This window comes from Chinchilla lanigera, unplaced genomic scaffold (genome assembly GCF_000276665.1).
Source record: "Chinchilla lanigera isolate Chin_1 unplaced genomic scaffold, ChiLan1.0 scaffold00081, whole genome shotgun sequence".
NCBI classification, from domain to species: Eukaryota; Metazoa; Chordata; class Mammalia; order Rodentia; family Chinchillidae; genus Chinchilla; species Chinchilla lanigera.
In genome coordinates this window covers 1,401,685-1,428,611 of record NW_004955482.1, presented here as the reverse complement: position 1 = coordinate 1,428,611, position 26,927 = coordinate 1,401,685, and the positions used below count along the sequence as shown (strand labels likewise).

Genomic DNA, 26,927 nt, shown 5'->3' with positions numbered 1-26,927 from the left:
GGCAGATGCGAGGGGGCGCTGCCGCCGTGCTGAGCCCTGGGCTCCTGAGGGGGGGCGTGCCCGGCTCGCCCTCCGTCACCTGAGTGTGCGTCTGTCGTGTGGGGCGGAAGGGCGGGCGCTCAGGGTCCTGTGTGTGCGGGGACTGACGGTCTGGGGGTGGGCTCCCGCAGTGAGCGCCTGGGCGGGCACCGCGGGCTGTGTGCTGCTCGGCCCCAGATGTGACGGCACCGCCACAGAGACCCCACGAGAGCACGCAGAGGGCGAGGCTGGGGCTGGGGGGTGTGCTTACCCTTTTGGCCTTGGCATGCAGGGCTGTGTCTTGAGAGCAGAGGGATGGGGCGTCGGAAAGGTAGACCTCCACGTCGTCAGGCACTTCTTCCAGGAAGTTGGAAGGCACCAGGCCTCGCTGCCCGTTCAGCTCCCCCTGGAAACACGGGCATAAGGAGCATGAGCTGGGCAGTGAGGGGGCCCCAGGGACGCCGGAACATGAGGTCTGTCACATGGGGCCTGACCAGGTGACAGCCCAGCCTGTCCACCCAGCGCTCTGGGAGGCTGAGGCAGGTACAGCACAGGTTTGAGCCCAGCCTGGGCAGCCGAACGACTTAGGAGAGCCTATCTCAAGACAAAAAGTAAAATGGGCTGGGGATACAGCTCAGTGCGAAGGCCCTGGGTTCAGTCTCCCAGCGGGAAAGGACAGGAGCAACTTGGCCAAGAGCTGAACATGCAGGGCCCGGCGAGGAGGCGCGGCCTGTCCACTCTTGGGCTGAGGCAGTCTTGGGGTGGCGCATATGGGAGCCACTCTGCGGACACTCCCTTCTGTGCGTCTCGAGCCCGCCGAGCCAGGTGACCTGGCAAGCTCAGGTCCTCGGGCCAGGGCCACGCAGGTGCCCTGCTGGCAGGAGGCCGAGCTGCGGGCCAGGCCTGGCTTCCCTCCCATGCCCCATGCACATCCTGTACCCACCAGCCCGCAGGTGCCCAGGCCAGGGCCCAGATGGGGCCCCTCGCTGCGTGCAGTGGTGCCTGTGGCCCCAGAGCTGGGAGTCCCTGGCACCCCAACAGCGCGGTGCCACCGTGTCTCAGAAGCAATCACAGCTGCCCCACCAGGCCGAGGGTGCAATGGGAAGGAGTCAGCCCGCTCTATCTGAGCCAAAGGGCGCCACGCAGTGCCAGGCCAGGCAGCAGAGACGAGGGGAGAACGCGCTCAGACACCTTGGGTCTGCGAAGCAGAAGAGCCAGCAAATGCAAAGGGCTCCTGCAGCCCAGCCAGGAAAAGACCAAATGGTAGACACTTCCCGACGCCAGATTTAGCTGGCCATGCACACAGCGGGAGATAGAGCGCCCCTCATCGCTGGAGAGGTGAGAATCAAAGCTGTGAGACGCTCCCCTCCCCTCCCCTCGCGCAGTCCCCGGTCCCCGTCCGCAGTCTGGCCACAGGGACAGCGGCACTGGCATCACAGGCTGATGGTCCTTCCTTCCCCAGACCCAAGGCACCCCAGAGAAAATCTCCAGAAACAGAAACCAGAACAACAGCAGCCAATAACGGCTCTGCGGGCAGGAATCCAGGCTGGGCCGGCCACTTGGCAAACGGTGGCTGCTCCTGAGAAAATTAAAACTAGAATCCTCCTGTGAGCCAACAGCTCCACTCCCAGTGCCCCGCCCCCCAGATCTGAAGGCAGCATCTCCAAAGGATACCTCGCACCTATGAGGGCAGCCACGTTGATCACAAAAGGTACCAGCAGCCCAAGCATGCAGGCAGAGAGTGAGGGGGCAAAGATGGTGCAGACAGACCGCCCTGCCGGAAAGGGGCGAGGTCACGCCACGCCCCGCCATGGCGGCCTGAGGGAAGTGAATCAGGCACAAAGGACAAACACTGCTAGTGCCCACTGAGGGGTGTCCCCAGGGCAGAGATCCACAGGCAGACAACAGCAGCGGGGGGCAGTGCCAGGCCCAGGGACGGGGGAGGGGTTCTTGTCTGAGGGGGACAGGGGTTTAGTTTTGTGACAAAGTTCTGGAGAAGATGGTCGGCCACATAACGGTGTGAATGTCCTTAATGCACTGAGCTATACTCCTACAGATTGCACTTCACCTGGTAAATTCTAGAGTGTGTATTCTGCCACAATTAAAAATAAAAATTCATTGAAAAAAGGCCCTGGCGCCTCCCACCTCCTCCTGTCCACTGACTCTAGCTGGTGACGCGCAGCGCCTCTCCCCACTGAGCTTCTGCTCTGACCTTGAGGACTGCACCTCCAGTTTACCTAGGAGCCCACCCCTCCTCAGGCGCCAGCGTGACCTCGCTTTCCTCTGCTGCTCACTGCGCCTGCGCCCACGGGGCCTTAAGGAGGGTCTGCAGCCACACTCATCTGTGGAAAGCCTACACTGCTCTGCCCGGGGCCGCCACGGCCATGCCCCCTCTGCACACGAGAAGACCTGTCCTTGGGCGGCACTAAGTGCAGCTGCCTGCTCGAGGGGCTGCGTCCTGGGAAGCTGTGTCCCTGCACAGACCATCTGCCCTGGCGGCCTGTCCTTGTGAGAGGCCGCTGACCACACCCCACAGGTCCCGCAGACCCGCAGCACTGGTGGCACAGGGCAGCCACCGCCCACTGCTGCTCACAGCAGCCGAGGTTGCTGGCGTGTCCCGGGAGCCCGACGCGGACCCTCCACCTCCACACCCCAGCCACAGTGTTCCTGCAACTGTTTTCTGTCCCTGTCCCAAGGACAGCGCCAGTCAGGTGCCCCCTCCCCCTGCTGGCGCGGCCTGCCTGCGTCCGTCTAGAGCCAGCCACCTCGGGCCCGGTCCTCTCTCCACCTCACCCCCACTGTCTCCCTATCGATGCCGGACACAGACCTGGAGGCGGGGCCTCAAGCACCAGGAGGGATGCTGCCCCCTGCTCTGCGCCTTGGCACGGTCCTGTCACCTCTGTGCGTCTCACTGATGGTGTGACCACGACTGAGCTTCTCAGTGGGTGCTTGGCCAGCGTCATGCGGCCCGGGGTCCCACTCCCAGCACCAAAAAGTATGTAAGTGAGTAAAATGGGGTGTAGAGGCGCCAGGCTACGCAAGGACCACCATGGATTTGGGGACCGTAGTGGCACAGGGAGGAGAGATAGGGTCAGGAGCAGGCCAGGTTCACCCTTAGGGCAGGGCACGCAGAGACCACTCGGGACAGGAGGACGCTGCGGTATTGGGCCTGTAAAATACCTGGAGGTTGACTGACATGCTTGTACACGTCAGAGCAAGACTCCTAGGAAATCTAATGGCTCCAGCAGCCAACGGACATCCTTTGTCCGCGCTGATCAAATTGGAATAATGAGGGTGCCTGGCTGGGCAGTGCCCTCTGTGACGCTGGCAGACAGAACAACGTGGGAGCCACTGGGAGCAGAGCCGACCACACAACACCGTACGACGTGGGAGAGGCACTCGAGAGGCCGAGCCACAACTTAAGGATGTCAGAAAATGCCTTTAAAGTCTAAGAAGATACTCTACCCAGTGCTGCCTACACACTCTACAAGCTAGTGTGTATTTGTAGGTAGTGTATATACCTTTTCTAAAAATCAACTCAATGAGATAACCTGTTAAGCAAATAAAAACTGGTGCACAACTATGTTCTGTATGGTGAAAATAAGGATTTAAGGCTGATCCTAATAACCTCCCAGTGGCAGTGGCAGCCCTGTCTGTACCACTGATGTTTCCAGGGCCTCACAAAGGAAGCGCTTCCTTCAGTTCATCAATAATTCTGACCAGCCCTGATACCAAAAGCCACAACGACGCTCCCAAGAGCCAGACAAGTAGCATTTCTCCAACATAAAAGTAACCTCTCAAGAAAGTGCTAACGATCAAATCCAGTGCTTTAAAAATAATTATGGATCATGGTCCCCAACTCACTTATAAAAAATCAGCTCAGTGGTCTAAATCAGAATGCGCCCCAGAACTGGGGATTGAACCCAGGGTCGTCACACTTAACTACACCCCAACTTTGCTTTTTTTCTTTGGTAACAGCATCTCACTAAATTGCCTGAGCTGGCTCAAACTTGTACTCTGCCTGCCCCGGCCACCCAGCGTTGGGTTGCAGGCTAACTCTTTGCTGAGGACCTAACCAATAAATAGAAAATACACACCGTAAAACAATGTGTGTTCACTTGTTACTAAATTATGTCTGAAGTCACAGCTCACCCCAGTGCTCAGGGGTGTTCTAACCCACACTCTGAGACAGTGAAAAGAAAGAAGGTATAAACTGGTGAGGGAGAGACACAACAACTATCACTGGGCGCCCAAGAGAAACCAACCGAGCGACAGACAGTCGCATTCCGAAGACCGACTTGTGGGGAACACCCATTTCCAACAGGTTTTCTCAACAGCCAACAGAACGTATCCCAGGAGAAACCCTTTCCAAGAGCTGTAAGATCTACGTGGTTCCTAAGGATGAATCTGAGATGTCCAAAGGATGTGTAAGAGCACAGCTGTAAATCTCTGCGAGCTGAAGTGGGAAACAACGTGCCACGCGCACGTCAGCCGTGCCACGCGCTCCACCTCAGACGGACCCAGGTCTCCACGCAAGACACTGCGGGCTTGTGCGGTGCAGAGGGCGCGGGGCCCCTGCCAAACACACCCCCCGAACATCACAGTGCTTTATAGAAACAGTCACTGAAACAGTGCCGAGTGGGGCTGGAGTCCACAAACGCTTGGAGTGGAACACACAGGAGCAGGAGGAATTTTTAAAGTAGACAGCACGGATTTCTCACTAGATAAATGGTCTCTACAGCAGTGCTCTCGCTTGGTGATCTCATTAGAAAAAGGTCAGCTGTGGGGTTTCCATGCGAAAACAGTGGGAGAGGGAAGAAGCCAAGCACAGCGGGCGTCCGTGTCACCGATGGCTGTCCCAGGCCTCACTCTGGGGACTGCAACACGTGATCCCATCCAGTTAAAATTCTTCCTGAGGGAAACCAAAGATCCAAAGCCACACATGCAACGGACAGCTCAGGAACTGCGGGTGGCTGAGATGGAGATGGAAGTGCCGGTGAGACGGACGCGTGGCGGGCACCGTGTCCCCGTAGACACAGTCACGCGGCCACCCAGCAGTGGAAAGACCATGGCCACCAGCCGGGCCCCGGCCTGTCCCGGTCTCCCATCAGCAAAGGGGTGGGAATGGGGACGCAAGGGCTCAGGCCTGCCAACCCTGAGAGGAGAGGAAACTTCACAGCAGGGAGGCCAGGTGGAGCAGGGACTGGCTGCTTCAGGGAGGGCGGTGGAATAAGATCTAAAATCTCTGTGTATATTCACAGTTCGTCACTTCCCTACACGACAATTCCTGAGCTGGGCATGGTAGTGCAGTTGTCTGCAGTCACAGTGCTTTGGGAGGCTGAGGCAGGAAGATCATAAGTTCTGGCCCAGCCTGGATGACTTACCAACTTTATTCAAAAAATAAAGGTGGGGGATGAACTCACGGTGAAGGCCCTGTGTTCAGTACCCACTACCCGCCCCCCAAATTCAGAGAACTAAATTGTTGCATAAATTTTGGATGCTGGCAGTTTGCAACCGTCAGAATGCATCAGTTTGCATGCCATTCGCCTATCGTTTCTATACACGGAAAATGCTGCTCTCGGTGAAGAAGAGCGGTGGGGATCCCAGGACCGATTCCAAACATCGCATGCTGCTCAGCAGGGACAGCAGCGCCTGGCAAGCTTCGCAGTGAACTGCACGGAGCTCGCCGTGCACACACACACACGGAGCTCGCCGTGAACATCTGACAACAGATGAGCAAAGCCGAAATCCCAGAGCAAATGAAAGTGCTTCTTAAAGCTTCAAAAACTTACGTAATAAAACCCATCCTCGTCAATGTCGCCAAAAACAGCAATGATATCTCCCGTGCAAAACGTAAGTTCAGCCTGCAGAGATGGAACGTAAAGTCAGTAGCACCCTGCTACACAAGGAGCACCACTTCCTGCCCCTCCCCTGGAGTGCAGGGGCCAGGGCTGGAGCTGCTGGCCGGCCCTGCTGAGAGATTCAGGGTCGCCCCACAACCCACCTGTCTCAACCTACAAACTGCTGTGGCACTGTGAGCCCTGGCCGGGCCCACACGCAAGGCCACAGCTGCCTTCTCGGGTCAGACATCTCTAAAACTCACTGCCCACATGGCTGTGAGGGCCTGGGCGGGGAATGCCCCCTGCAGAGTGAGGACCCTCACAAACGGCCCTCTGCCAGAGATAGGAACCCTGCCCTGTGCAGTGACAGCAACCTGTAAGGGTCTGGTGTCGCCGCAGACCTTGATACGAGAGAGGATACAACAAACATTTTTTATAAATATGAAATCAAGGGATCAAATCATGGGCAGTGGCTGGTCAGAGGCATGCCTGGGACCCGATACACAGCCCCAGGCCTGCAGGGCAGCTCCCAGGACAGGGCGGGTGCAGCCTTCGACGTGCGGCCCAGGACACGGCCTGCCCTCTCTCACTCCCCATCGTGTGACAGTGGCCTGGCGCTTGGCTTTGCCCCGGGAACTTCTCGCCCGGGGAACTCCCTTCCTCCCTCGTTTCTCCCCAGATGTGCTACATGGCTCACAGGCCCATCAGTCGTGGGGTGGGGACATCTGGGTTGGGGACAGCTTGCCGGGACAGTGAACCCTCACTCCAAGGCCTCCGTGGGGACCGCTCCAGGACAGTGTTTCTGGGGCACAGAGCTCCGCTACAGTCTGACACACACTGACACTTGAGGGATTCCTGGCGCTGAGCAGCACACAGCTCGGTTATGACTGGGACTGGACTAGTCAGGCCAGGGGCCTCGGGATGGAAACGGGACAGCGTGGGGGTCAGGAGGGGAGCCTGGAGCGAAGTGGGGGGGATGAGCTGTATCATGCTGCTGCAAACAATGATTTATTTATTTTGGTACCGGGAATGGAACTCAGGACCTAGTGCTTGACAGGCAGGGACTTGTGCTGCTGAGCTATACCCCCGGCCCCTGCAAATGATGATTTAAAACAACACACTGCTCCTCCCTGGAGTTTCTCACAAGCGCTCTGGCCAGCAGCTGGCTCTGGATGCACAGACGACCCGCCTGCCGCACCCTGGGGGCCACAGTCCCTAACCCGCCACCGTGCGGAGAAGGGCTGAGGGGAGCAGGTGTGACTGAGTGGCGGCTTCAGCATGGGTGCAGGGTGGCCACGCCCCGAGACACCGCTGTACCTCCACGTCCACGTTGGGCGAGCTTTCCCGTGGGTCATAGTCGTACAGGGCCACCATTCTCCGTGTGGACACTGAGTGCGGCCTGCCACTCCTCCTGCTCCTCTCTGCGACCAGACAAGGGGAAAAACAGGTTGCTGTGACGTCACTGCCCAACCAAGGGGTCCCATGCCCAGCCCAGGCCACGTGCCTGGCACCTGCCCCCTCTAGGACCTGGGCCAACAGCCCTGCCCTCCGCGGCCCCCAGCTTGCAATGCTGCTGTGGCCTCTGGACTTGTGTTTGTGCCCTGGCATGGCAGTGACCCTCCCCTCCTCCTCCTCAGGGCCATCAGACCACGCTCTACAGAGCCAGACCCTCCCCAGCTGTGGTGCCGAACTGTCTGGGCCAGCACAGGGTTGCTGGGGCTCAGAGAGGCTCAGCAAGAAGCAAGGGGTGGACGAAGGCTCTGGGAGAGACCTGCAGCTCAGAGTCACAAGTGCTTCTCCTGGAGCTGGGCCTGGTGGGCACACCTGTGATCCCAGCACTCGGGAGGCTGAGGCAGGAGGATCCCAAGTCAGCCCAGCCTGGGCAGTTTAGCCACTTAGCAAGACTGCCTTACAGTAAAAATGAAAAGGACTGTGAAGGCCTTCGGTTCAATCCCCAGTACTGCAAAGGAGACCCAAAAAACCCAAACACACACCACCAAAGTTCGACACAAGCCAAGCTACTGTGGGCCCAGCACGAGGCCCAGACCCCTGGCCTGAGGTGAGGAGGGCTGCCGGTCCTCAGAGCCCCAGGGTGGCCTAGGCCCAGGCCACCCAACTGGGGCTGCCGGGAGCGTGTTGCGCCCCCCTGGAGCGGGAGCCTCATCGAACAAGGAGGGAAATACCTTCGAGATGTGTGACACCCATAACATGGTGTGCATTCTCGCAACCACTGGGCATGGGCTCTGGTCTAGGAGTCCACCTGGGTCTTGGATATGTAACCCAAGAAACGAAGGGCGCAGCCTGAGCTTTGTCCCTCCAGCTATGCAGCTCAAGAAGAGGCCTTCTGTCTCCTCCAGGAGGGAAAAGCTACAGAGCACAGGGGGACACATCCTGGGGCCAGCATGGCTGTCTTCTGGCTGCTGTTTGCTGACTGGCTCAAAACACCCAGAGCAGAACAGTGCACGGCCCACACAACAGGACAGGGGCTCACGTGGCCTGTGCCTATGCAGGAGCCCCAGAGGCAGGGGGTATGGCCCCGGGGCCCTTGGGAATGTACCACGCCAGGCCGGTGCTCACGGCACATACAGAAAGCAGCTGCCACTCTGTGCTCTGGCATGGAGCAGCTCTGGCCGCCCCATCAGCCAGACCATCACCGCTGCGTTAGCACACAGCCAGTCGCCCCCACCTGTCTTCTCCACCGGGGTGTGGAGCGGGAGGAAGCCCTGGCGCAGCAGCTGGCCCCGCATCTCGTCGTCGTCCGCCTGGATCTCAGACACCATGTTGCACGGGATGAGGCCGAGCCGGGCACAGGTCTCCCCACGGTAAAACCCGTCGGCGTCCTTGTCTCCATACACCTGCAGCAAAGGACAGGCCATGCTGTGACCCTCGTTCCACACCCACTGGGCCTCCCTGGCCCCCCCCCCCGCAGGCTCACAGGGCCTCCAGGCCCCTCTCCAAGACCCCTAATGCCACAGGGCACTGCCCACGTCGGAGAGGCAGGATCCTCCTCCGGCCACTCCCCGAGGTGGGCTCTGTCCCTGCTCGAGCCCTGTGCCCACGAAGCGGCCACGGCCCCCACCTTGATGATCTGGCCTTCCTTGAAAGGCAGCTCCTCCTCCGCGGCATCAGGGTTGGGGGACATGGTGAGCGGGTCGTAGTCAAAGAGAGCCACGAAGATGCGGGCCGGGGGCTCCTCGGCACCGGGGTCCAACTCCGACTCATCATAGAAGTCCGGGGAGAGGCGGTCGTGCCCGGCGTAGTCGTCTTGGAGCATGAGGGGGACAAGGCGGAGGGCCAGGTGACCCCGTGCAACACAGCAGCTGGGACAGGATGGGGGCAGGGTGGCCCTCAACTCTGACCTCCACAACAAAATTAAGCGGCTGGGCGAGGAGGCAGACGCAGACCCAGCAGCCGCGGCTGTGAGTGGACTCCCATCTGCGCCCCCAGGACTGCCTGCTCCCAGACTCAGAGCGAGTACAAGTTTACAGCACTTCTGTGCCTCCGCCCACACACAGGGCAGTGACCGGGCGGCCACAGCGCTCTGGACATCGAGCCCAGGCCACACACCTCCTTCATGTGTGACCGCAGCTCCGCAGCAGAGCTGGCTTCAACTCGCCCCCTGCAGTAACCCTTTCTGAAATGCTGACCCCAGGGACCAGGCCCAGTGCTTCTGGCGCCTCCAGACTCCTCCACACTCACGGCCCCCGCACAGGATGGGGCCACATTCACCCAGCACCTCCGCACACTCGGACGCGGAGGGCTCTGCTCGGGCTGACCGTGCTCCCTGATCGCACACGCTATGCTATGGAAATCGTGATGGGCAAGACGCCCTCAAGTCCAGTGCAGATGCGATTTTTAAAAATATGTTCGGGCTGCAGTTGGTCGAGTGTGCAGATGTGGCGTGTGCAGATATGGAGGGTCAGACACATCTGTGTTGCTGTGCAGTTGTAAGAGTTGGAGACGGGCAGGAGGGCAGCCCTGTCCGCTGTCCTGCCCGCTGGCCCCCAGCAGGGGACAGGGAGTGGGAAGGACTCGGGTGTGGGAGGGCGGCCTGGGCGCAGGGACCAGCCAGCTGGCCCTGTTCCCCAGCACAGAATTCAGTTTAAAATGCGCAGTGGCTCTGGACACCTCTCTCCCGGGCTGCAGGACCTTCCGCGCCTGGAGAAGGCGTCCTGTTTCGGCCTTTGTTTTCTACAAGTCTGATTTTTTTTTTTTTTTTGCTGGGAACCCAGTTTTTCAGCAGCAGACTTGGCTAACATCTTCACAAGGGCTTTGACTTTCTTAATAGTCAGGGAAGGGACTGGTTCTCTGTTAACTGAAAACACTGTTTTTAAGAAGTTTTATGACAAAAACAAAAAGTAAAAATGGGAAAGGAAACATTTTCTGTGCTGCTTCCAGCATCTGGAAAGAAGGGGTGGGGAGGCCAGGCAGAGACCGCGCTCACTCGGGTGTGCAGCGCCTCCTTCCCTCAGAACCGTTTCCCCTGGGCCCTGAAATTTTCTCCCTGCTCCGCTTCCTGTGTGTGTGTGTGTGTGTGTGTGTGTGTGTGTATGCACACACGTGTGTGCATGCGAGTTCACAAAAGGGCTGATTCTGGGCTCCAAGGCCTTGGGTTAGTGGCTCTTAGAAGCACTGCTGCCCTGCAGGGTGTGGTGGCGCACACCTGTAAAGCCAGCACCTGGGAGGCTGTGGCAGGAGGATCACTTCGTGTTCAAGGCCAGCCTGGGCTACACAGTGAGTTCAAGGCCAGCCTGAACGGCCAGCCTGAACTGCCAGCCAGTTTAGAGAGATCCTGTCTCAAAAAAAACCAAACCAATGAAGAATCACAGCTGCCTTTACTGCAGGCCGCCAAGGGAATCATTCCTCCCTGACCTTCAGCCGGCCCCTTGCCTCGAAGACAACGCTGGCCTTGCGGCCACTGCAAACTTCCAAGAAGCCATCAGGAGCAAGGTGCCGGCCTAGTGGCATCGGGACAGCAGCGAGCAGGGCACACAGGGCAGGGCCCAAGGGGCAGGGAGCCCTTGCGCTGGCTGCTGACTAGTCCTGTGTCCACAGGCAGCTCTCCTCCCTGAGACCAAGGCTCACCCGGATATTCGGGGCACACCACCACCCAGCTCTGCTCGGCTCAGGCTTTGGCCCTCAGCGGAGAGTTGGCACCTTACAGGCCACGCTGGGAAACCGCCCAGCAAGACAAAACAACAAAAAGAAAGGCCCAGCAGGCGGAAGGGGAGCGCAGTTACAAGGCCAGCAGGCGCTCAGATGCTCAGCGGGCTTCCCACCTGTGCGCACCTCTGCCCGTGCTCCCACGTGTAATACAGAGCTCTGCGCCGAGCTAACACTACCCCTAAGGGTCACAGAACAATGGGCAGGAAGAGACAGGAGGCGGTGGGCCACTCACCAATGGGTAGCCGGGGCCTCTGGGGACCAGAGCCACCGTGGGGGAACCTGCGGCTCCCGCGCTCCACCCTCTCCGCCCGTCCTGCTGACGCCGGATTGCCTAAGATCTGGGGACAAGACAGCAACATGATCATGGTCTCGCCGGCCTTAGGAAGGAAGAGTAGATCAGTGAAATCAACTCAGATTGGAAGCAAAGCTGTAAAGGCAACTCAGCTTAGCTTTTAGCTGAAAGGTTAGCTGAATGGCCAGCTTGGCCCCCGCGCCCCACACCAGGGCCACCTTCTGACCACTGTGAGACCCGAGGCGTCTGGGCATGGCTGTTACCACTGCTGAAAGTGAGTACTCGGGTCAGACTGAGGAAGCTCCAAATACAACCGGACACTGCAGGGTCACAGGCTGGACCACGCCAGCTTGGGCGGCCCACGCCGAGGCCAGCTGCCACACTGCAGCAGGAAGGCGCCGCAGTGTCAAACCTTGACTTGGCCGGAGTATGATGCTGTGGGGAGGCTGTGTTACCAGTTTCGGGGACCCCATGTGTCAGCCCTGCCCTGAAGACACCACCATGTGCTAGGTGACCCGAAGGCCTCCTTTCTGGGCCTCCAGCTTGAACTAGAGGCTAGGACTTGTTATGAAGAATACAGCAGGACCTCCTGCTTGCTATGACATGGCCAGGGGGCCCTTTCCCAGGAAACAGAACTACAGACCTGAGGCTGTGGTGGGAGCGCCCTCGTGTGGGCACATGGCAAAGTGCAGGGGCTGGCACCCTGGTGGCCCACCTGGGCGTCCTCAGGATGTGTGTGGTGGGAGGGAAGGGCCGCGCCTAGGGCTCATGGGGGAAAAGCGCTTGCAATCTGGTGACCCGGGGGGGAGGAAGAAATGAAAAAAGCAACTTTCTTCACTAACACTCTCCATGTGGTAAAACGGTCGATGAGGGCGTGGATGCAACATAAAAATCCGAAACAGCAGGGAAAAATACTGCCAGGGGCCACTTAGGTCTCTAGGGGTGGTTTTGGAAGAATGAAAGTTGCCAAAATGGCCATCACCATTCAGCTAACCCTTAGTTAAAATTTAGGCTCAGTTGTCCTTTAATCGAAGCAGCCAGAATCATCACCGTCCTGTGGAGGAAACCGTCATCGACAGCAAAGGAAAGACGTCGCCGGCGCGGCCAAGCCATGGGACACGGCAAACTGAAAGCGCAGAGAACCAAGCGCACCAGATGCCCAGGACGACGCCCATGGGAAAACGCAAGCCCGGGGGAGTGCGGCCCAGGCAAGCGGGAGGGGAGCATCACACACCCAGGGACCGTCTGCAGCCCGGGGAGGAGGTATCCCGTGCTGGAGGGCCGCCCTATTGTCCGGCCCGGCCACGCCTTTCCACCAGACACCCCGAAAACCGTCGTGGTCGGAGGCTGCATCCCAGCCTGGCTTCCTGGGCGCCGACCTCTCCGGGCTGGCTTGGATGTCATCGCTCCTGATGACGTCACCGGGGTCCACCTGCTCCCCAAAGTCCTCTTCAATGCTGCTCTGCCGGGTCAGTGTCCGCCGCCGGGCCAGCAGGGGCCGTGTGCTTCTCCGACAGGGACAGTGGCCAGGGCCTGGGCTGCAGTTGGCTTCGGTATTCCCAAAACTAATCCGCAGCTCCTCCTCCTCACTGCCACAATCCAGGCCACTGTCCGGGCTCCGGGTGGCCCAGCGGCCCAGCCAACCACCTCTGTCTTCCAGGAGGAGGTCGTCCGCATGGGTGACCCCCCGCGGGACCCTGTGCTTGGTGGGGAGCCAGGAGTCAGGCGGCACTGTGGGGCCCCAGCAGGGTGGGACAGGTCCATGCCGTGCAGCCAGCAGGGCCCTGGCTCTGGACACCCCAGGGCCCTGCCGGAGAAGCGGCTCACAGGGGTCAGGATCCTCCTCTGCTACCTCGGGGATACTGAAAAGCCTCTTACTTCGGCGGGACGGTTGGGGGAGCCCAGACTGCTCCAGGAACACACCTTCCGGGCTCCCGGGCTTATAGGACTCCTTGGGGATGGGGTTGGGGGACAGAGTGGCGGCCACGCATGGGGCAAGGGGGCAGAGGAAGGAAAGAAAACACAGACACATTAGTGATGGCAGCAAGGTGGGCAGATGCATGCTTCTGCTCCAGGGCGGGGGAGCTGGTGGTCTTGGAGGAGCCGGGCACAGGCAGAGACAGCGCAGGGGAGCGGGCACCATGCAGGTGGTCAGAGGTGGCGGCTCAGACACGGAGGTGGGTAGGGGCCGTGCCCAGGGCCCATAGGACGCTCACCCCCCATCACCTGGGCCCCCCTTACCCCTGTGCTGAGCACTGCCCCAGCATCCCTATCCTGCTGGCTGTCTACACCCTTCTCCTGCTACAGCTGAACTGTGTGAGCCCAGGGCGGCTCCCTGCCATGTGTCAGCAGCCCAAGCTCATTTAATGTCCTAGAGGGACAGGGACCCCCGCTCCCACTGCCCGGCACAGCACCACTCTGCCCAGCCTGCTGCGTAAATGCCACACGCACGTGGTCCACACACATGGCTCCTTGTCCCGACGGCCCTCAGCCTCAATCTCCCCAAGCAAGTGTGTGCTGAACAGCATCCCACCGCCTCCTTGCAAGCCTGGGCCCCTGTTGTGGGCAGGGTCTGCGTGTGTGTGTGTGTGTGTGTGTGTGTGTGTGTGTGTGTGTGTGTCGGGGTGATTATTCCTAGGGACATCCTGATACCATGTGAGAAAGGACAATGACAAAAAGCCTTCCCCCCGGGACTGGGAGGGCAGCCCGGGTGCTTTGGTGAACAAGCAGATAATGTGGTGAGTGGTTTGGGCCGGGGAGGGAGGGAGACGTGTCTGACCCCAAAGGGGACCAGCCGGGCCACTTGCTCACTGCCATGTGGGAGCACGAACCCGGTGCCACCACCCAGGGCACTTCTGAAGAGAACCCAGAAGCTGAACTGGCCTCGAGCAACCCTTGCCTCTAACACCAGCGGGCCATGGGCAGGACCTGCACCCCACACTGTGACCCCGCTTCTAGAGCACCTCTGGGGGTGGGGGCGGTGACCCCAGAGCTTTCTGTCTGGGCCTTGCCAGGGGAGAAGGCAGCTTCCAGTCTCTGTGAAAGTGGGTCTGTCCTACACCCCGAGCAGCAGCCTCAGGATGGGGTGCTGTGCGTGCCACCCATCACCTCTGGCACTGGCAGGAAGTTCAGGCCTGGGTGTAGACCAGGAGTAGAGGGGCAGAGGGCTGGCCAGTGTGTGCCTCTGAGCCACCCAGGCTGGTGAGATGGGGCAGGGCCTCGGACACCATGCAGGGTCTGCATAGGGATCTGGCATGTTCCAGTGGAGAGAACATCCATCAGTCGCTCTATGCAGGGGGCAGTGCCACGGTGGGCTTGGATGGCACCCTCCACCAGCATTCCACATGCGTGCGCTGTGCCCAGCGCTAGGCCCCAGAGAAGCTCCCTCCCGAGCCGCCTTCCATCCCTGAATTCCCGGCCCCCATGGTCCTCCAGCTGCCTGGCCCGGCGCCTGCCTCCTGGGTCTCACTTGGTGACAGAATCGGCGCAGGAACTGGTGCTGGCCCAGCAGCAGCAGTGGGGTGGAGGTCCCCGCGGGGCACAGTGGGCACCCTGCTTGCTTGAGCCCCTCAGCCAGTGTCCAGGCAGCAGCCTCTCCCAGTGGCCTCAGAGAGGGCCTCAAGGAAGGTGTGGGTCTGTGCATGGACGAGCACGCAGCTGGACTCTATCTCCCCAGCTCAAGCCCACCACAGAGCTGTGCGCCCTGAGATGCGCAAGGCCCCCGAACTGCTGCACCCACACTGTCCTGTGAAGTGGCCGGGAGCTACGGGCCCACAGCAATTGCAACGGTGAGAAAGAAGCGGTCCAAGCTCAAAGCCTCTGTCGCAGGGCGAGGCCCAGCCGAGGGCCCGGTGCAGTGCTCTGTCCCTGTCCCCTCCCGGCCCCCGCCCAGCTGCTCACCTTGAGGGCACCGTGTGAGGTGCTACTGGGCCGCCGCCGGCCGCCGTCCTCCAGCTGCATCTCCGAGTACAGCTCCTCCTCATCCTCCTCCAGGATGTCGGACAGGTCTGAGCCCCGGCTGCTCTCTGTGTGGTACTCGTCTCCATGGCAACAGAGGGGCTGTAAGGTGACAAGAGCAGAGTGAAGGGATGGCTTCTTACCCCGATGGTTCCTGCTTGGCCTCCTCTTTCACCAGTAGGCAGAGTGGTATGGGGGTCAGGCTAATCCTGCCCCAGTGACCAGGCAGCCCCAAAGGTGTGGAAACCCTCAGCCACGGATGGGACAAGGACCCTGGTGCTGGTAGGACACTGCACCAGGTCATACTGTGCATGGCTGGAGGAGTGGGAACACTCAACATGGAGTGTCGCCTGGTCAGCCTGGGATCCACACAGGATGGGAGGCACTCGCTCCTGGGTGCGTCTGGGGGTCATGGAGGCCTAACCCTGGCGACTATGTCTAGTCCCTGGGCCCTTCCTCTCTGGCACTGCCCCTTGCCCTGTTTCCTGGCCACCGTGAGGTGAGCAGCTTTCCTCCCCCACACTTCCGCCACGATGTTCCAGCCTTGGAGCAGTGCACCATGGACTGTAACCTCTGAAACCACGGGCCCGATGAACCTCTCCTCGAAACTGCGGTGTCGGCAATTGTGTCCCAGCACAAGGAGAGTGACCAAGACGCCAGTACCCAGCCAGTGTCCAGCAAATGTTGATCCACCAGTGGACATGAACTCACAGATGAACCCAGCGGGCACCTGTAACTGACGCTGTCCTGTTCTGACCCAAAGACCTGCCCAGACCAGGTTCTGGCATGGCTGGGGGAGCCTCACATGTAGCTCTGTGGGAAGCTACATGCGAGGACAGAGCCTCCACACTGTCCCCGAATGAGGTGACACAGGATCTTCTGTGGACTCAAGCCTCAGTGCTGGCAGGACCGCTGCAGCCCAGCAAGCTGTTCCTTTCTTCCCTGCCTCCCCGGGCCCCAGGCCTGCCTAAGGTCACCATGGCCACCAGACTCACCTGCCTGCCCAGCTCAGACCCCTTCAGGAAGTCGTCCACGGAGGGGCCCCTCCGCTTGAGCTCAGGGGAGGCGTACCCATCCTCCTCGTCTGAGTTGGCATAGGGACCCTCACTGCTCCTCTCCAGGAAGAGGCTCCTTTTCTCTAACTTGGAAAGAGAGGGGACAAGGGTGAGCTAGGAGTTGGGGGGCAGCTGGGCCACTCCCCTGGCACTGTGTCCCAGCGCTGTGCAGGGAAAGGCGTCCCATTCACACATCAAACCCTGCAGGTCCCTCAGGCGAGTGTGCCAGCGACCCTGCCAAGTGGCCTGAGCCACTCGAGGGTGCGTCTCCTTGAGTCCCTGCCCTACGGCGCCAGGTCCTGCTCCGGTGAGGCGCTCCTCTCCCTCCACTGGCCTCCCTTGCCCACTTTTATTCCATCAACCAACAGGTCCCTTTTTTGGATTTTGGCCTTTTTTTTTTTTTTTTGTAGTACCAGGGATTGAACCCAGGGCCTTCACATTGCACTACAACTCTAGCCTTTTTTTTTTTTTTTAACTCTTTGAGACAGAATCTAAATCTCTAAACTATCCAGGCTGGACTCAAGCTTGGGATCTTCCTGGCTCAGCCTCCCAGAGTGCTGAGATTACAGGCATGCACCACCAAACCCGGCTAATAAACATGTTCTTAACATCTAATGCTCTGGCTCCATCCAGGCACAGCCCTGGGGGGATTCCCAGGGGTGTCTCTGGAAGGGCTGGAGCGCTACCCAAGCCTCCACTTGCTGTGAGCTCTGAAGTTGGCCCTCCAGTCAGAGGTCAAAGTTCATGGGCTGCTATTACCTCAAAGGGGAAACTGAGGCTAACGGCAAATATCTGGGCACCTTGTAAGGGGGGCCCAGGCAGTCCCCCCCACACACACAGGTGGCCGTGACATCACACTGCACACATCAGCCTGGAAGGTGGTCCCACCACAGTTCCTACAGCACTGGGAGGCTCCATGCAGCGGCGTGCAAATGAGTGTGCACACGCGCACACCCACATGCAGCTCTCCTTGCAGCCACATAGGAGGTGTGATCAAAAGCACAGAGTTGGTTTAAATGAAGAGTTTCGTCATCAGAGAAGACACACTGCCATCGATCCACCTCAGAACAACCCCTCCTTGCTCATGCCCGCCCACCCTCCTCGCCTCTTTCTGCCCCAGTCTGGAGTCCTCTTCCCTCGGCGTCCCTGGGTACTCTGTCCTGGCTGCCTCAGGACCCTGAATGGATTCAAAACATCTCCCTCTGGTAGTCAGTGTGACTTTGGGACACAGCCGGAAGTCACACGCTGCCAGATCCAGTGAATGCGGTGGATGAGGACACAGTGTTGTGTTTTTGACAGAAATAGTCATAGACGTTTTGAATCAGTGAGATAAGCATGTTTAAAATAAGGGTTGCTACTTTGAAGGGGATCATAGCAATGTGTCCTTTACCGTAATACAGCTTTAAATGTTTAACTTAAGCAGTCACTGTATGTTCTGACCATGCCTCAGACGTGCGCGTGCCTGTGCGGAGAATCTGTGTATTTACGTGTCAGCTCTACCTACACACCCACGCATGCACGCGTGCTCACACACATACGCACACTCTGGCTGGAACCCTGAAGGGAGCAGCGTCAGCCCCATCCAGGGCAGTCCCAGGCCACCATGCAGCGCATGGCTCTCAGACCCGGATGAGTGCACAGGCGTGCTTGGGAGACTCGCCCTAGGACCAGAGCTGTCTCTGGGGGTCCACACGCCATGCTCCCTCAACTCCATGGCTGCTCATGTGCAGAGCAGAAACACACCACAGTCCAGTCAGGATGGGGCAAGATGCCTCTGGGGATGGCACTGGTGAGTACAGGGCCCTTCCCAGGGTCTGCAGCCCGGCCCGGGGGTGGTGGGGTGGGCATGGCTAGAGCTGTCCCCACCCCACGTAACCCGAATCCTGTTCAGAGGAACAGGGGGCAGGACCCCTGGGGAAGCCCCGGCTTACCCTGCTGCTCTCAGCCACCCTCTGTGCGGCCTCACGGGCCATGGCCTTGGCGACGGAGGTGGACACGGGGGCTCCCTGCGGCTGTGGGAGGATACGGCTGGGCGAGGGCGACCGCCGCCCAGAGGGGGCACCCTGCAGGCCAGGCGGCTCCAGCAGGTTCCCGTGCGCAGGGGCAGGCATCCGGCTCTGCTCCCAGGGCTCTGCCTTGGCGTGGACACCCGAGTGCTCGTCTTTGGTATCGGGGGTGCTGGCTAATGGCTTCGGTGGGGACACCCTGGAGGCGGGGGCAGGAGGCACCAGGAGGTCGGGGGGCACAGCAGCTGGCGCTGAGTCTGCAGACTCGCCCTGGGCAGAGAGGGTCCGTACAGTCACGGCCTTCGCCTCCAGGCCTCGCAGCCGCCCGAGCTCCACAGGGATGCTGTCCGCGGTGGGGAAGATGACCTCAGCCACCTGCACAGAGACAAGGCCAATGGCTGCTGGCATCCCACAGCCTCAGCCTGCGCCTTCAGGCAGGACAAGGACCTGACATCCAGCTCGAGTCGGCACTTAGCCAGAAGCCCAGGGCCTAGAGAGTAGGGGACCGAGAAGTGCACAAGCCCAGGACACTCCGGCTGGAAGGCCCATTAGGCAGAGTCCCTGTCCTGCTTAGGACCGACCCAGAGCCGGATGCGTGCACAGGCATGCTTGGGAGCATCTCCCGCCTCAAGGAGGGGCCTGCAGGGGTAGCACCAGGCACTTTCCCCAGGAGGTGGCTCGTGACCACCTACACCCTGTCAATCTGATCCATCGCTCCTGACGGAGGACAGGATAGGGACAGCAGGTGGACAGGAGACGCTTCTCCAGCCTTCCCAGTGCCAGGCGGGCGGTGGGCTGACATGGTGGACCCCTGCTTCCCTGAGTTTGGGGTCTGGTCACCTACTCTCGTGAGTCACCCCTGCCAGGTCTCCAGGGAGGGACCTTGATGCTGGGGTCCAATCCAGAGCAGAGCGAGTCATGGAAGTGGGGTGCTGGACCAAGGGCAGGACCCATGCCAGTGAGCCCTGCGGGGCAGTGAGGGTGGCCTTTCATAAATGATGGCGGCGTCCAGCAGCTGAGGATGTGCCTGGACTTCTCTCACGCAGGGAATGGGCCACCCCATCGCACTCCACGGAGCTGGGCTCTGCCTGTGGGGCCCCATAGCCCAAGCCACTCACCCGCTGCCCCTTGGCATACACGCCGTAGCCAGTGACGTTTGCTCCATTGGACAGCCCAGTGGGGGTCAGCACAGGTGGCTTCCAGGAGACCTGGACAGTGGCTGCTGTGGCCCCCACTTGGACAGTGACATCTTGTGGAGGGGCTGGAGGGCCTGGGAGGGACAGAAGGAACAGCAGCCTTCAGGGCAGGGCCTGCTGGGTGGCCATTACTGCTCCACGGTCCCTCCTGGAAGACAGACGATGCCTCAACCTCGGAGGAGGAGGCAGGGACAAGAGGGCAGCAGAGCTGGTGGCACTGGTCGGTGCCAGGGCGCAGGACACACAGTATCCGCGTGGCGATTACTCACCTCCTCTAGGGAAAGTGCCCGCACTCTCGGTTCTCCAGTCACCTCCAGCCGTGACTGGTCAGAGCCACCTCTGTCCAGGGGCGGGCGACCGGTCAGCCAGGGACAGCTTGGGGAGGGCGTGAGGACGCGCAGGGGGAAGGGAGCCTCCCCCTCCCTCTGCTGCCCCTGGCTCTCTGTCCTTCGTTCTCCACCGACTGCAGGGACAGCAGCTCAGGCCTCACATCACCATGTCACCCCCCAGACAACTGAGTGAAACCGAAAGCCAGAGGGACCCTGTGTCCCCCAGGGCTGTCGGCCCACGTCCAGCTCCACCCAGCTTCCCAGGCACCCAGGCCGATGGCTTTTCTGAGCCGGTGCTGGGTGAACTCTGCTCACCTAGTCCCACAAGAGAAGCAGCCCTGAGCTGCTACTGCGGAAGATATGTCAGCAGCAGCCATATCATCAGGCATGGTGGGCGGTTTCAGGGACAGGGAGTGGCCAGCCCTGTCTGGACACCCAAGGGGCTCCCTTCTCCCCAGGCCTGGGGGATCCTCAATGCCTCCCACTGCAAAGCACAGATTCCTGTCCTGTGGAAGGAAGGCTGCAGCCCCTGGAGCACAGTGCTGAGCCGAACGCATCTGTGCTGTGACAAAGCTCTCCAAGGCTTCTTTGCGGCCTGGGTAAGAAGCCCAGCCCGGCCTGATTTGAACACAATCCCACTGCGATTGCCACCTGCTCCTCAGCGGCACAGATACAACCACTGCTGCCCACAAGGGCTTTGGCTTCATGACCATGACAGGCAGCTGTGTCCACTCACCCCTCCGAACAGCCAACTCGGGGAGGACCACACACGGCCAGGAATGTGGGCGCCGGAGACTGAAGGCCTGGCTGCAAACCCCAGCTCAGCCAATCACCATGTGCAACCCAGACAGCGACTTCGCCTCCCTGCCTGCCAACTGCTGTATCTGTCAGAAGGACATAATGCAGCACCTCTGACGACAGAGCATCATCACAGTGGACCATGGCAGGGGTGAGAGCACCATGGCCAGCTGCCCTTCCCAGCCCCACATGACCCTCCGTCCTCTCCCGGCCAGTTTCCTGGTGAAGAGAAGATGGGAAAAGACAGCTAGAATGGGGGAAGAAATAGGGAGTGCAGGTAACCAAACCAACTATGAAGGAACCAAACGAAAATCCTAGAGCAGAAAAACAGCAGAATTTTTAAAAAATTCAGCTGATGGTCTTAACAGCAGATTGGGCGCACAAAGGAAGGAATCAAGAAACATGAAGACAGACCAGCAGACGTGACTCTGAAGCACAGGGGGCAATAGCCTACAAATAACAGGTGGTTCGTGTATCTACAAGACAATGGCAAACTCTCTGACCAACACGTACAATTAGAGTCTCAGAAAGAGAGAGAGCATAAGGCAAAAAATATGTGGAGCTATGTTTGAAATCTGGAGAACATTAACTGAGATCCAGAAATCTAAGTCAAACTTGGGAAAGAATAAATAAAATAAAGCACAGGCACATCACACTCCAACTCTTGGACCTCACAGACAAAGGGGGGAAAAGCTTAAAATTATTCTGAAAGGAAGTGACAGAGCGACAGCTGAGTCACCGCAGGAGCAGGGAAGGCCGGGGGCGGTGGAAGGGGGCACCTGGAGGGCCAGAAGAGCATGCAGGTGAAATCACACATGACTTTAGATGAACAAAAGCAGGCTGAAAGCTGTCCTGAAGGAAATTCTTCAGGCTAAAAGGAGATAACATCAGATCAAAATGTACACCCACAGCGAGAACAAAAGGACAGTGGAAATGGTACATGTGAGACTATTTTTTCCAAATTCTTCAAAGGCAAACAAATAACAATATCCTAAGGAAACTATAATATGTAAAAGTAAAATATATCAGAACAATAGCAAAACCAAAAGAAGACAAATAGAATTATGATGTTTCATAATTCTTTCATTATAAATTGGTATATTATTAACATAAGGTAATGTATAATACATTAAGTATGCATGCTATACTCCCTAAAGCAGTCACCAAAAAACCCCCACAATATGTCATTTCAAAAAAAGAACAACTGAGAAAAGAAAATGGGGGCTGGGGATTTAGCTCAGCGGCACAGCGCCTGCCTGGCAAGCGGGAGGTTGTGAGTTCAATTCCCGGTACCAGAAAAAGAAAAAACAAAACCAAAAAAAAAAAATTTGTATAGAAAAGAAAATGGAATATAAAAAATAATCAAGCTAACAGAAAGGCAGAAAAGAAGGCAGAGAAAGACAAACACATTTTAAAAAAAGCCAACAGGATAAATTAAAACAAAGAGCAAGACGCTAGACTTACATCAGCGCTCACACTAAGTGTGAGACATCCCAATCAAAGGCAGAGAGTGCCCAACTCTGACAGCAGCCAACACCCAGCGGCAGCCTCACTGTAAGGGACACACTTTAAATACAAAGCACAAAGGATCTGAAAACAAAGGTTAGATGTAGAAGATGCATGTAAGCTCTAAGCAGAAGAAAGCAGACGACCCCATGAACAGCCGGCAAGAGAGACTCCAGGATAAGAAACAACGTCAGAGACAAAGAGGGACGCTTCAAGATGACAACAGGGGGGGCTTACTGGGCAGTCATAATGGTTTTAAGTGTGTCTGCTACTAATGACAGCTTCGGCATATGGGAAGCAAAAACTGAAGAAGGAACTAGACAAACAGGTGATCGCTCCCAAGAACTGACAGACCAAGTAGACAAGACCCAGTCAGGCTACGGAAAGCCTGAAGAGCTCTGTTAAACAATGCAACCTAACAACGATCTCAACACTGTGCCGGACCTGCAGAACACACCTCCCATTTCGGTTATGTCCAGGACACTCACAAAGGGGACCACGACCTGGGCCAGGAAGTGAGCCTCCGGGCCTCTGCAATGACTCACTCAGACAGTATTTTGTCTGATCCCAAAATAATTAAATCGGACACCAAGGTAGCAGCATACCATCTTCTTTTCAAACTCTCAAATACTTGGAAATCAATCAAGTCACTTGCAAATAAACACGTAAATGTGCATGAAGACCCCCCCCAACACAGGAAATCAGGAAATATATGAAACTCATTGATAACGGGAAGGAATGTAACATACGTCATGAACTACAGTTAAATATAAAAGTATTTGTAAGTTTAAATACATATAAAATGATGTTTTAAATAAATGTATAAGTTCTTGCTTAGAAAATGTAGGAGTAGAACAGCAAGTTAAACCCAACATCAATAGAAAAAAATGGGAGTAATAAGATAAAAAATTATTTAAAACCCCAGAAAACTCAAACAAAAAGTTACAGCTTTGAATACCTTAATAAGTCTGTTCAAAAAGAAGAGAAAACATAAATTACCACTAGAAATTCAAGAGAAGATATGACTACACATCCAAAGATATGTAAAAGTAATATAGTTATAGTATGAACAATTTTATAGGAATAAGTTAGACAATTCCCAAGAAATGGGGAAATTCCTCTAAAAAAACCACTTACCCAAACTGAGAAATGAAGTAATAGAAGCATCTGAATAACCCTAAACCTACTAAATAAATTGAACTTTGAATTTAAAACATTTTCACAAAGAAAATGCCAAGTCCAAGTGGTTTTATTGATGAATTCTACCAAACTGAAGGCTAGAAATAATACTGATATTACTAAATTTCTTCCACATATTAGCAGAAAAAAAAAACCACAGCTCTTAGGGCCCAATCACATCCCCAGTACCAAAGCTCAAGGACACTGATGCAGAGACTACAGACCAACATCCTTCACAAACATAGATGAGAGAATCCTCCCCAGAATATCCTCAATAGTCTACAGCTGCACGCAGGAAATACAGCATGGCGAGGCTAAGTAGAGCCCAGTCCTAGGACAGCAAGGCTGCCCCAACCTCCCAAAGTAATGTCACTCGCCACAGTAATCAAACAAGGGATAACTGTGACTTTACAGGTGGGAAAATCAGCAAAACTTTCATCTACTCTATATAAATACTCTCAGCACATTCAGGACAGGAAGTTCTTGACACTGGTGAGGGACATGTACAGAATTCCTCCAAATGACATCCTCATCCATGATGAAATAGTGAATGGTTCTGCCATGGTGTATATTTCCATCAGCCAGAAGCTGGAAACCAGCCCAGGGTACATCAGCAAAAGAATGGATAAAGAGACCATGGAACTCAAGAATAAAGATAAAAAATTTACACCAGGATCAAAGATGTAAATCAATGGTGGTTGCTGGGCATGGTGATGCACGCATGCAATCCCAGGACTTGGGAAGCTGAAGCTGGAGGATCATTGCGAGTTCGAGACCATCCCGGGCTACAAAGTGAGCTCAAGGCTAGCCTGAACTGCATAGCAAGACCTTGTCTCAAAAAGACAAAAAAAAAGCACACATGTTATTTCTTTGTCTTTTAAAACAAAAGATGTTAATGCATAAGTTGTTTTTTCCTAAACTAAAACCTCAAGATTCAGATCTGATTTCAGTATTGGTGTTTTGCAATAAATGCCGGGTTTGGGGTTGCGGTTTGGGTGCTCAGTCTCTAAAGCTTTCCCATTGCTGATCTATACATTAAATCAGAACACTTAACCTGCTAAAAGAGAAAATAGGTTAAAAAAGAGTCTGGACCCATAGGCAAGGACTTTCTGAACAGAACTCCAATTACACAAGAAATAACAGCGAGAAACAACAAAGGGGATCACATCAAATTCAAAAGCTTCTGCACAGCGCGGGAAACCACCAAAGGGTGCAGAGACAACTACAGAAAAACAATTTGCCAGCTACAGCTCAGAGGACTAATCTTTAGAACATATAAGAAACTCAAAAAACTAACCCCCCAAATAAAGACCCAATCAAAAAATGGGCATGAAAGTACAGTCATTATGTATCATACACATGTACTGATGAAACACAATAGTAATAGCTGTAAGAAACTATACATACATAAGAAAGAGCTTCCTACTGCTGCACCAGACTGCACAGACCACGTGGATGGCGACATGTCCTCCTGTCCCTCTTCCCCGTCCTCTGTCAAAGCGCCCTTCCTCCTGGGCACACAACCACAACAGTCCTGTCTGTCAGAGGTGGGGACATCAGGGACCCTCTGGGGTCTTTGACCATCGTCTTCTGCACTTGCCCCCTGGCTTCTGCTGTGCCCCCCACCCCCCACCCCCCATGTCCTCCTGTAAGCGCTGGGGCTGAAGGACCCGCCTACAGTGGATTAATCAGAAGAGTTCATGTTGTTAGGGAAAGGATAGGAAGGAGGCAAAGGCATTGTTTGTAACACTGCTGACCAAAGGGCTCAGGCTGGACTTCACTAGCGCGGCTGGACCGACCAGAGGACAGTGTGGACAGGTGCTTACAAGGTGAACAAAGCATCACACATGAGAGCCAGGATCACATCGTGCGCTGCTGCGAAATCGACCTGGCATGCAAGCAGCCTTCCCTGGTTGCTACATGTGACCAAGGGTCGCCAGGATCCTGCCAGCAACATCAGCGGGCTGCAGCACCCTGTCCCTTTGACAGGCCATGCACTGTCGCCCTATTTACCACCAAGAGCAGAGGGTCGCTGAGCCGGGAACCCAGACAGCTGCAGGGCGGCACCAGCCTCCTCTCTTATCCACTCCATGCACGTGAGCACATTGAAAAACACAAACCTCAAGGGAGGAGCCACATGGAGGGGCCGTGAATACCCATGCAGGTTCGCACTGCACACCAGGGTGCCACTCACTTCCTCCTCCTGCACAAATGCTAAATGAGCATCGGCCCTGACGTCGCCATGGCACACCAAGTGCCTGTCCCAAACGCACTCCTGTGTACCATGTGTACCACGTCCCGTGCTCACGGTGACATGGGAAGATGGGCGCATGCAGGGCGAGCTCCTGCCCTCTCTCCCCAGGCCCACAGAAAGACACGGCTCACCTGCAGGCAGCGTGGAGAACTCCACTGAAGCCTCCTTCTTCTCCCTCTGCTCGAGGGGCAGCTGCCAGGGCATCTGGTGAGGCCGTGCCAGGACCCGGACCTTATAGGCCATGTTGGGCCGCAGGTTGAGGAACTGGTACTTATAGCGCGCCGCCTTGACGACATCAAACTCCTCCTCATTGAGGAAGACGACGTGGCTGTAGTTGCTGTTGGTGGGCAGCCAGGACAGCTGCGCGGAGATCTGCGTGACGCCGTCCACCCGCAGGTGCGAGGGGGCCACCACCACGTCCTTGCCCACCAGCAGTGTGCACTGCAGTGCGTCCGAGCTGCCCCGGCTGGTGACGCACTGCACAGAGATGCGGTAGGTGCAGGCAGCCGTGTCCAGCTTCTCCACCAGGGCCTTGGTCCTGGCGCCCAGTGGGAGGCTCAGGCGAGGCTCCGTGTCCACCAGCACGGTGTAGCCGCTCACGGTGCCCCAGCCAGGAGGCACGGCCGGGGGCTCCCAGCCCACAATGACACTTTTGGCGAGCTGTTTGATGAGGGTGAGTCTTCTAGGGTAAGGCACAATGTCTTCTCCGATGTCATCAATGTTCATATCCAGCGAGCCCCCGCCATTGTCGGTGGCGCCCAGGTCCATGTGGGTCGGGGAGTGCAGGTCCAGGATGCGCTCGCCCTCCACGCCCACACCAATGCCTGAGTGGTTGATGAGATTCTGATCCTGTTCGCTGCCTAGGGTGCCGGCCAACCGCGACTCGCTGTCCTGGACAAAATCCACAAAGTTGGAGGGCACCAAGCCCCTCTGCCCATCCAGGAGCTCTCCTGTGGGGCACAAGGACAGGTGTCACAGAGCTACCACCTGGGGTGTTCTGGGGTGCCCCAGCACATGCAACCCCTGAACAGTAGGACCCCAAGCAGTGGATCACCACTCTAGTGTACCCACACCATTATCTAAGTAACCCTCCAGCCCTAGTCGGGCTTTCACACCAGGCCACCGTGTTAGCACACGACTGTCCCGACCAGGATGACGCCCCACAGGCAGGAATGTGTGCCCCCCAATGCACAGCCCTGCATGGCCCCCACACCCAGAGGTGCTCAGTAAACACCTATCAGAGGGACAAACGAGCGCATCACATCACACTCAGGGAGGTTAATCAGCACCCTCCAGATGCCAAGGGGTCACACACGAGTCAGAGGGTGGCA

The 26,927-nt window shown here is 57.2% G+C and overlaps 1 protein-coding gene across 11 annotated transcripts in view; it reads right to left on the bottom strand.

Moving 5' to 3' along the window:
• Rimbp2 (RIMS binding protein 2) overlaps nucleotides 1-26,927 on the bottom strand; it is a 104,731-nt gene that overhangs the window by 2,747 nt on the left and 75,057 nt on the right. For 9 of the 11 annotated variants that reach the window (XM_013503719.1, XM_013503718.1, XM_013503723.1 and 6 more), the window contains 12 exons: nucleotides 25,728-26,546; nucleotides 19,453-19,604; nucleotides 18,260-18,709; nucleotides 16,269-16,415; nucleotides 15,217-15,375; nucleotides 12,551-13,267; nucleotides 11,257-11,362; nucleotides 8,938-9,122; nucleotides 8,545-8,713; nucleotides 7,176-7,279; nucleotides 5,811-5,882; nucleotides 290-424 (listed from right to left, as the gene is read on the bottom strand). In XM_013503719.1, the coding sequence (XP_013359173.1) occupies nucleotides 290-424; nucleotides 5,811-5,882; nucleotides 7,176-7,279; nucleotides 8,545-8,713; nucleotides 8,938-9,122; nucleotides 11,257-11,362; nucleotides 12,551-13,267; nucleotides 15,217-15,375; nucleotides 16,269-16,415; nucleotides 18,260-18,709; nucleotides 19,453-19,604; nucleotides 25,728-26,546 (3,215 nt within the window). The remainder of the gene's footprint in view (nucleotides 1-289; nucleotides 425-5,810; nucleotides 5,883-7,175; nucleotides 7,280-8,544; nucleotides 8,714-8,937; nucleotides 9,123-11,256; nucleotides 11,363-12,550; nucleotides 13,268-15,216; nucleotides 15,376-16,268; nucleotides 16,416-18,259; nucleotides 18,710-19,452; nucleotides 19,605-25,727; nucleotides 26,547-26,927) is intronic. The other 2 variants (XM_013503727.1, XM_013503728.1) reach the window with 1 other exon arrangement.